At 56.4% G+C, this 9,783-nt stretch overlaps 1 protein-coding gene and 1 long non-coding RNA gene across 2 annotated transcripts; one reads left to right on the top strand and one right to left on the bottom strand.

The window, feature by feature from the left end:
* Positions 1-1,372: 1,372 nt before the first annotated feature.
* Positions 1,373-7,516, bottom strand: CFAP410 (cilia and flagella associated protein 410). Its single transcript, XM_040566505.1, has 7 exons — positions 7,373-7,516; positions 6,585-6,603; positions 6,083-6,129; positions 5,072-5,301; positions 4,257-4,428; positions 3,562-3,655; positions 1,373-2,449 (listed from the first exon to the last, which is right to left on the bottom strand). Exons 1-7 carry the CDS (start codon positions 7,447-7,449, stop codon positions 2,324-2,326), a joined length of 765 nt encoding a protein of 254 aa, XP_040422439.1. The 5' UTR covers positions 7,450-7,516; the 3' UTR covers positions 1,373-2,323.
* A 472-nt stretch (positions 7,517-7,988) lies between these two features.
* LOC121074687 lies at positions 7,989-9,714 on the top strand. The gene is made up of 3 exons (XR_005822482.1): positions 7,989-8,343; positions 9,289-9,407; positions 9,550-9,714. It is a non-coding gene; the product is annotated as an uncharacterized LOC121074687 (long non-coding RNA).
* The last annotated feature ends 69 nt before the right edge of the window (positions 9,715-9,783 follow it).

The following is a 9,783-nucleotide window of genomic DNA, read 5'->3' on the forward strand; positions in this document are numbered from 1 at the left end:
GTCTTGGGGTTTGGACACAGAGTTGTTTTCTTTCCCGTGGAGTTGTCCCCGGTGGCGAGCCCCCTTTGATTTTAAGGGCAACAGTTTTTCCCTAGCTGGCCATGGTACTTATTTTAAGCTCTGGACAAAGACGATAATTAGCACATTGTCCCTGCCAGAGCTGAGCGTGCAGAGAAACAGCAGAACTTGCTGATGAAGGAAACATCGCGGCTTTTCCTGGGCGGTACCTGCTCTGGGGACCTCAGGCAGAGCCTGCAGCGTGCCTCCTGGGGCCACGTCCCTTGGGGGACAGGAGGATGGCGGACTTGGGAGCAGCAGGGGCACTTGGCGGCTGGAGCAGCGGCACCAACCAAGTATGACAAGCGCGGCACGTAGGCGGGGAGCTGTGCACGGGGACAGTGGCGCTGGCAGGGATTAGCAGCACAGCTTCTCTGAGCTGGGAGAGGAGGAGCTGCGTTGGAGCAGCCCCAGGCCATGGCAAACCATCAGCTCCATCAGCCACCCAGCCCCCCGGCAAACCACAATGCCCCCTCTGGCCGCTCTGCTCCTGGCAAAGCGGGGGGGCACCAGGCCAGGGGGTGTCTACCAGCACGCCCTGTGGTCCCCAGTGCAGACAGGCGTGATTTCTGCCGCTGAGCAGGCTGTCGAGGCAGCCTGGGAGAGGACTTAACCTCGGCGCAAGGGCAAGATGCACACAAGATGACGGGTAAGTCTCTGGGGCCTTGGCTGTCAAGGGAAGTCTGGTATATTATAAATCACACCGACCGGTTAAACACAGCCGGGTTTAACGCAGCAGGCAAGAACTAGGTCATCTGAGGAGTTGAAAGCATCAGCAATCCTCACCCGAAGGGCAAACTGTGCCCCCTCACACCAAGGCCACGTATCTGTGCTTGTGCGCACGGGGCAGCCGACATCCCCGAGGAGCACTCCCTCCCGCCAGCGTGACGCAGTGTGGGATCTCGGAGGCCTGTGCTGACACCAGGAATAGAGACACAAGAGGCCACCAAGGGCCACGTCCCCACCGCTCGGGTCCTGACCCAGCCAGCTTTGCACCTCCGCACGAAACACGCCGAGCATTGCTCGGTCTCTTTTGCTTCCTGCAGTCAGTGTGCACTTGCTGCTGCAAGCAGCTGCTGAAAGAGCAAAGCGCCCTTGGAAAGCAGCTCGGCAGCAGGGAGGTGCAGCAGTTATTCTGGTCTCGAGCAGCACTGCGGTGGCATGAAGCATTTCATGTCCAGTGGAGCGGGAGGGAGCAGGGGCCAACAGCCGCCCCGCGGCTAACAATGCGAGCTGTGACCCAGACGTAACAGAGCAATGCCCAGAGTCAGTTGTTCTCACGATGGTTGCTGAGCCCCAGCCACAACTCGCATCCTAGAGGGAAAATAGCTTTTATTTGGTATATCACAACGTTTCAGTCAGTACTTAACAGCCCTGTAAAATTTTAGTAAACTCATCTTTCAGTTTAACACCGCCCTGGATACCTGTGCAATCAGATAATAACGCTTGGCTTTCCTCCCAAACCACAAAATGCACAGGGGCATCTTACTCCGAGGTTAAGTTTCCTTAAGCTGCTCTAATGCCTGCAGGGGCACGCAGAGGTGAAACTACAGCTGAGCATTCAGGATTTGCTGTTTCATCCAGGCTGCACCAAGGTTTTCTTTGGGCCACCTCACTGCCGAGTCAGATGCTGGATGTGCTAACAAGGGCCAGAAGAAGTCAGGAGTTTAAGATAAATTAAGAATTTGACATTGACCTTCACCATCTGCACCAGACAGTTCTTGATGATTCTTTTAGGCAGCTTCTTCCCAACAGATTCAAACAAATCTTTGTGGCAGAAGCTGCCTTCAGAGCCTGCTACACACAAAGTGCCGTGGTGCCGTGACTGGCTGCGTGTTAGTCCAACAGGGAACTACCTAAAAGCAGCGGTCTTCCTGGCTGCCGGCAGGCTTTGCCAACACCTTCAGTCACAGAGCACAGCAGCACCTCTGTCTGCAGCCCTGCTGGTTTTTGCTTGCTGATCCCCCTGAAGCTCCCACAAAATGGCCCCAGCCACACGAGATGTGATTTAATGGTGCCTGCTATGCAAAGAGGAAAGCTCCCGAGAGCCGGATCCTGCCAGCGCAACGTGCACAGCCAGGGGCAATGTCAGGAGAACTAAAGGGGCAGTTTCCTTGCAGCCAGCATCACCCCGTCCGCAGGAGAAGCGCAGTGGGATGTGCTGAGGCTTTGGCTGTAGCCAGGCATGTGTGGGCAGAGCGGTGCTGCTGGGCTGGGGCAGGCTCCCCGGCTCAGAGTGCTCCAGGGAGCTTTGCAACAGGCACTGTCACTCCTCCTGCAGCTCCTTCTTCCGAAAGGCCTGCAGCCTTCTCCCCACGGTCTGCTGGACGATCTCCAGACCCTCTGCGTCCAGTTCCTTCGTGAGAAGCAGGATGGCATTCAGCACGTTGTTCTGTCGGGACGAGACAGACACTGCTTTATACAAGCATGTTAACGCCAGCCCGGAGAATGGGGTACTTGATTTTCCAAGAGCAGCTCCTTCTAGGAACTCCACCACTACTGCTGCCAGCAGTTTGTAACAGGCACCTGCACCTACGGGGACAAACCAACCCCCCCTGAGGCCGAGAGGGGCAGAGGCTGCCTGGGAGGAGGCTAACAGGAACGCAGGACAGACTTGTCCGCCCAGTCCTGCACCAGCTGCCCACATGCCTTTGCTTCCTGGGCACCCTCCAAGCTGGCTCCTGTAAGGAAAAGCACGTTCAGCTGAGCAGTCGCCCTCCCTCTCCAGTGTGAACGTGTGTAGAGTGGGAAAGGACATGCCCCCTCTGCTCTGAGGCAGAGAGTCCCGACAGCAGCAGCTGGAGGGAACCTTCGAAGGTCCCCAGCCCAACCTCCCACGAAAGCAGGACCGCTGCCAGCACCACACAGCAGCTCTGTCAACCCACGTCTTGAAAACCTCCAGAGGGAGATTCCACAGCCTCCCTACATACCTTTTAGGGAAAATATTTTCCCTAACATCCAACCTGAACATCCCCAGCGGCAATCTGTGGCCAAGTCCCCTTGTTTAATGTTTTCTTTCCCAGAAAAAGAGGAAAAAAAGAGGAAAAAGGCCAAGGCCTGCAGTACTCATGGTACTGCAAAGGAAGCTTAAAGCATGAATGAACAAGAGACTGCGGGTGACAACTAGCGGAATGAGGCAGAACATGGTCCAGATCTGGCTCTGGCCTTCCCATGCCAATTGAAGAGATGGCACCGAGCCCAGCATGCAGCAATTCCCAGCTGGGCAGCCAAGATCCACGAGGTTCATCTGGGGCTACACCACTGAGAGGACTGAGGAACCACCTAAGCACTGGATTCAGCAGCCTCCTGTCCCCGAGCTGCGTTTCGGTTGCTGCCCAACTTGTACGTGCTTTTAGCACAGCCCCAGCGTAAGGACACGTGTGCTTATGTGCAGACAGATGGAGAGTACAAACCCCACCAGGCTTTCTCCACATCTGGTGGAGACCAAAACCACTGCATGGCGTCTTCAAGATGAAAAGCACTTGGGTCTTTAAAGATACTCACTCTCTTCTTTCGGCTGCAGTCCGTCTCTCGAGGTGAAAAGGAGGAAAATTTATCCCTGGGAACAGGCTTCATACCAAGCTGCTCTCGAATTTTGCTGAAGAAAAAGGGAGGAAGAGCAAATGTTACCAGGACCAGATGGCAAAACCTTACTCTGCCAGGCCAGTCCCCTACAATCACGGGCAGCCATGCAAGAAGCATCCAGCCGAAGGATTCAAAGCACGTCTATTAAAGCACTGCCACTGCCTGGAGAACACAACACCCCGAGCAAAACTCCCCCCTGGAGTAAGAGCCTCACAGTCAGAAGATGTAAACAGGCGTGCCGCCACGAGAAAGCTGCTCCCTCCTCATGCCTGAGGCTGGCTGGGACTGACCACGTCACACCGTGCTTCAACGACACGTGCCACAGGCTGACGTGCGCCAAAGCACGCTGCAGAGGAGCTAAGCAGGAACGGACAGGAGCTCACACGTCAGTGAGGATCCATGCAGCCGATAGTAAGTAGCCAGCTACAGAAGAGCCTGTTTTGCAGATGCAGAACCAGAGCCACAAGCGCCATTACCCCAGCACGGCTCCACCACGCTAACTGGAACAACAGGAACCTGCGCCAGCTGCGGGTCTGGCCGCAGAGTATCGGGCTCGGCTGGCGGGGTCCTTTCACCCCACCCACGAGGTCAGCCCGGGAAGCCCAGCAGCTCACTTTGTCTCCTCCAGACTGAAGTTCAGCAGCTCGCTCTCGGTCTCCGTTGCAGATTCAGCAGCACTGGGCTCAGTGGACTCAGGGCAGCCGTTCTCCACACTCCTCCTGACCGGCGGGGCCATGATCTCCTCCCCATCAACCAGGGCCTGGGATAGTTCTTCCTCTGTCACGGCTGCAAAAGCCAAAACAGCTGCCTAGAGCCTGCTGCAACGAGCTCCAGCAGCCCAGGAAGGCAGCATCCGTGACCAGGAATGTGCTGCTGCTGCAGAGCTGCGTGACGGGGGCTTCACCCAACAGCTCTCCTTTGTACTAGCCTTTTGCTTTCATCCTCCTCCTGCAGTAAAACCCACACGGAAGAACACTGGCAGCTGTCAGCAACCTCTCAAAAGGAGAAAGGTATCAGGGAGGGATGCAAAGATGCTTTGCAGGCTCCAAAAGCCACCAAATTACTGCTAGCAGGTGGAAAAGCTCTTTTTCTATAACCGCAGATCCAATTACAGAATCCGTGTTTGGCCAGAGCAAAGGAGAGAGCTCTGGAAAACCACTAATTACTAGTACAGTCTCAGCTGTAATGAGCCTCTTTCAGTCCCACGAGTGCTAACTCTGGCACTGCAGGGCACAGAAGGGAGAAAACAGCTCAGGAGCGATGGCTGTCAGAGAGCCTCCGACTGATCCCGCCTGGCTGAGCATCGCCAGCACGCCGCCCCGACAAGGAAGGGCCAAAGGACACCTAACACGAGGAAGCAGCACGTCACTGGTTTCCAGCTCACCGGCCCAGGGCTCGGGGCTGTTCGTTTTTACCTGCCAACACCCACCTTGATTATCGAGCTTCTGCAGGCTGGGGAGGTTGCGCAGCACCGTCATCCTGTAGCGGTGGGGGTCCGACCCGCAGCAGGGATTTTCAGACAGCCACAGGACCCTCAGCCGGGGCAGGTTTTTGAGGTAGAAGAGCTCGTTTAGGCTTCCGATGTTGTTCTTCCTCAGGTAGAGCTCGCTCAGGTTCTGGCACTGATTGAGTGGCTCGAGGTCCGAGATGCCGTTCACGCTGAAGAGAGAGCAGGGGATGAGCGAGCGGGGAGCCCGCCCTTCCCTCACCGCGTCCCTTGGGGGGAGCAGGGCCCCCGCAGCACGGCAGCTTTTCAGCCCCTTTTCCTGCACCAGCTTCTCTGAGAAGCCTCACGCCGGCACAGCAAGGGCAGTGTTAAGGAGCCTACGGCTTTGCAGGGAACAGAAAGACAGCATTTCATCTTGGTAATCAGAGGAAAGAATTAAGAAAGCAGGCACTGCTCTCTGCTCGAGATGGCAAACAGCTTTTGGTTCCCCCAGCCACCCGTCTCACCAACACCCTTTGCTCCAGCAGCTCCTCAGGCAAGGAGAACCCACTGAAGATTCCCAAGCCAAAAAACTTAAATTCAAAGGCAGCAGAGGTTCTGTGTGATCCCCAGGACAGATGAAGGACGGGAGAAATGAGAAGCTTTGTGAGATCCAAGAAGCATTTCAACCAGCCTTCTGCAAACTGGCCCCACACGGAAGCCCTGAAAATCCCATCTAAACCCTGGAGTATGACTTAGGGATCAAAAATCCTGAGACATTTTAACCGCTCTTGAAACAGGGACTGTTTTCTCAAGTAGCAAGGGGAAAGGTGCAGAGGAGTGAGCTGAAAGATCAGCATTTCCACGTCTCTGCCACTTGAGGAATCGGGCAAGGAGAGCCCGGCAGCTCAGGGACGCAGTCTCAGAGGCAGTAAGGAACCAAAGGCCAGGACGCGGCCCCACGAGACACGTGAGCTCCTCCACCCTCTCCAAGGCCGGCCATTTGGCATTCACCTGAACGAGATCACCTCGACGTTGGGCAAATCCCGGCATATCGATATCTAGGCAGGAAGAGAGAGAAACAATAAGCTGCACTCCCAGGGAGAAGAAGTAAACAAAACGACACAGCAATTTTAATTGCACACAAGCGAGATAAAAGCAGGAGTAGGAATTCAGGTTTGCTTCAGTCCAACCCAGGCTCAGCACCGCCAGAGGGATTTGCTGCCAGAGCCAGCGCAGAGCCAGCAGCTCCTCCACCCTCTCTGCCCCGCCAGCATCCCGCTGCTCTCCTGTGCCGGCACCTCCACGCCGGCTCCAGGAGGGATCCGTCCCTCTTACCGGGGCAGCCCTTTCCTACGGAGGGTACGTGCCTACGAGCCAAAATCCCGAGCGGCCAGGTGAGGACTCGGCTCCCCCTTCCCCTCCCGGTGCCGGCTCCCTCCGGGCACAGGCGGGGGCTCGCTGGGGCGGGCGGGTGCCAGCCCCGAAGGATGGAGGACAGCAGCGCGGTACTTACATCGGTGAGGTGGCTGCCCCTGCGGGAGGAGAGGGGTGTCACGGGAGGGCAGGGTGTCACCGCACTGCCCCGGCCTCAGCCCGCCACCCGCCGTCCCCTCACCTGGGTGACGGCCCTGGGCCTGTGCTGTGCCCCCGCCACGTCCCTTGCTGTCCCCACACCCGGGGGACAGCCCCGAGCCTGCCCCTGGGACCCTGAGGGCTGCGTGTCACCCACCAGCCCGGCCTGCCCCCAGACCCAGGCCTGTTCCCAGCCACATCCCCGCCTGTCCCCATCCCCGCCTGTCCCCACCCCAGCCCTGTCCCCACCCCAGCCCTGTCCCCACCCCAGCCCTGTCCCCACCCCCTGCCTGTCCCCATCCCAGCCTGTCCCCATCCCCGCCTGTCCCCATCCCCTGCCTGTCCCCACCCCAGCCCTGTCCCCATCCCTATCCCCACCCCAGCCCTGTCCCCACCCCCTGCCTGTCCCCATCCCAGCCTGTCCCCATCCCCGCCTGTCCCCACCCCAGCCCTGTCCCCATCCCTATCCCCACCCCAGCCCTGTCCCCACCCCCTGCCTGTCCCCATCCCCGCCTGTCCCCATCCCCGCCTGTCCCCACCCCAGCCCTGTCCCCATCCCTATCCCTACCCCATCCCTATCCCCACCCCCTGCCTGTCCCCACCCCAGCCCTGTCCCCATCCCTATCCCTACCCCATCCCTATCCCCACCCCCTGCCTGTCCCCACCCCAGCCCTGTCCCCATCCCCGTCCCTACCCCAGCCCTGTCCCCAGCCCCTCCCCGCCCCCCACCAGCAGTTCAGCCGCCGGACACCGTCGAGCGCGGCGGCCTTGGCGCGCGCCAGCACGGCCCCGCGCGTCAGCCTCATGGCCGCGCCGCGCCGCGTCACGGGGGCGGGACCACGCGGCGAGGGGGCGGGGCGAGGGGGCGGGGCTTGCGCGCCCCGGGGGCGGGGGCGGGGCCGGCGGCGGGGAGGGCCCCGCGGCTGTGCCCTGACTGGGGGGGTGCTCGCCGCCCGCCCCCGCGCCCGAATACACTGCCTATTGCAATATTATACTCTTTGTAATAGTATAGAACCCGCACAGCGACACGCACGTGCAGTTTGTCGATGCGTAAATCGGTGAAGTCCCCGTTTATGCGTGTTTCTGCGCTGCCCCCCCGGGGTTTTTGCGGTCGAAACCACTCGCGAGTTATTTGTGGAGCGCGCTGTGGGGCTACTGAAAGCTAGGCTCTGCGGGACATTCCTCCCTTTATCTCACACGCTGTCACGGCACCAAGAAACGGCCCGGCTGTGCTGCTGCAGGCTGGATTTCCGTGCTTGGTCACCTGGACAGGGCCGGTTCCTGCTGGCGTTCCAAAATACGGGCAGCCTGCAGCTCCCGCTGCTCCCTGTAGGCCGTTATTATCGGTTCCTTCTGTCAACAACTGCCTTATGCACACCGTCTGAATACATCTGCGTGGGAAATGGGACCCTGCTGCTTTGTGCGTAATTACAGCAAAACGTGATGCTCCCCTCTGCAGAGCGTGGGGCACCGGCGGTCACGGGAAGGAGCCGGAAAGCGTCGGGATGACACGTCCCCGCCGTCCCAGGGGAGAAAAAACGTGCACAAGGGAATGTGGGACTCGAGGTGGGTCAGGAAGCGTCCTTTCACCTTCCTCCTCTCTGAAGAACAAGAAGGCAGCGTTTGTCAGGCAGAGGAAAGGGAGCCGAAACGCAGCAGGAGCCGTGGGGAGCCCGCTGCAGGCAGCCGACCGCAAGGAGGTGAATAAAACGGCAGGGCCTGGGGGCGAGAGAAAAGGGAAAAAGCAGAGAAATCCCCCAAAAGATGTTAGGATCATTGCCGACAGCGCTACAGCCGCACATAAGGCTCCAGATTTTGAAATAACGACCAAGTGGCAAATCTGGTAGTTGTGTAAGTTACATTTTAAAATGGGTGAAAGGCTTTTTTCAACAGGTAATAGAGGAAGGAAAAAGTGGAGGGGAGAAAGTGGAATTTCCCCTTAATTCCTGATTTCAGATGTTTTTGAGTATGTAATAATACATCCGCCAGCATAGTTTCTTTTCAGGAATGATAGAATGAAAACTACCTGGTGTATCTCATGTGTTTTATCTGTATTTTTTTCAATTTCTGATTACCAAATTAGAGAATTACTTGCTAATGAAATTTGTACGCGCTGGCACAACACAAGAGCAATAGGTCTTGTCAGACATGTCCAAAATGTGCCATTTCAGACTTCTGAGCAAGAATGGTGACCTGTCTGTGGGTGATCAGCTTTGCATAGCTAAGAGATAATCATATGCAACTGGAGCAGAGGAAAAATCCGCTCCCTCGAGTAACGCAAGATGAGAAAAAATAATTATTTTGACATGTAGATCTTTATGATGTACAAGGCAAGGTGGTGATGCTCATTCAGGGGTTGATAATAACTTTGGCACTAACTAAGTGGGTAATAAGTGGTAATAACTAAGTGAAATGTGGCTGATATTCCCAACCTACCACTATTTAAAGCAAAATTTGATGTGGGGAGACAAATCTGACATATACAGATATACCTAGAGGGGTAAATTTGACACAGGGAGTAGGATTTATGCATTTTTTTCCCCATGAATTTCACCTGCTCAATCTCTTTCCTTTTTACTGAGGCAGCAAAATATTTGAAATCCAAGTAAGGTGGAAATATTCCCCATATGCTGGATTTTTCTCAGATAGCATCCCTGTGAACACGCATCAGAGACTGCACACATTCGAGTCCCACATCAACGACATGCAGATTCCCCCTCGAATTCAGATGCTTTCAGCCAAAACCCTCTGTTGCGCATTTTGGGTGAGTATTACGGTTTCTAAACACAGCCCAGAATTTCTAGGTCATGCTCCTGAATGCTAACCGGCTATGACAGCTCATGTCAGATGCCTCTCTCTGTGCCCGCTCAGTACAGGATGTTCCTTTTTCCCTTTGTTACAAGCAGCGCACAGAGAAAACTGATTTTGGTGAGCTTTTCAGTGGTTCAGTAAACTCGGAGGTGCTTCCTGTGACCACAGCCCTCCAGGCCTGCTCATGTACAGCACAGCGTATCACTAACTGTGCCACAAGGCCAGACGACTGCAACACATTGTGATAAAACCATTAAAAAGCAGCATTAAAAAAAAGTTGTGGTATCTTTAATCCAGTGAAAGCTGAGGAAATATTGCTCATCTTCCTC

This window comes from Cygnus olor, chromosome 9, assembly GCF_009769625.2.
Source record: "Cygnus olor isolate bCygOlo1 chromosome 9, bCygOlo1.pri.v2, whole genome shotgun sequence".
Classification (NCBI taxonomy): Eukaryota; Metazoa; Chordata; class Aves; order Anseriformes; family Anatidae; genus Cygnus; species Cygnus olor.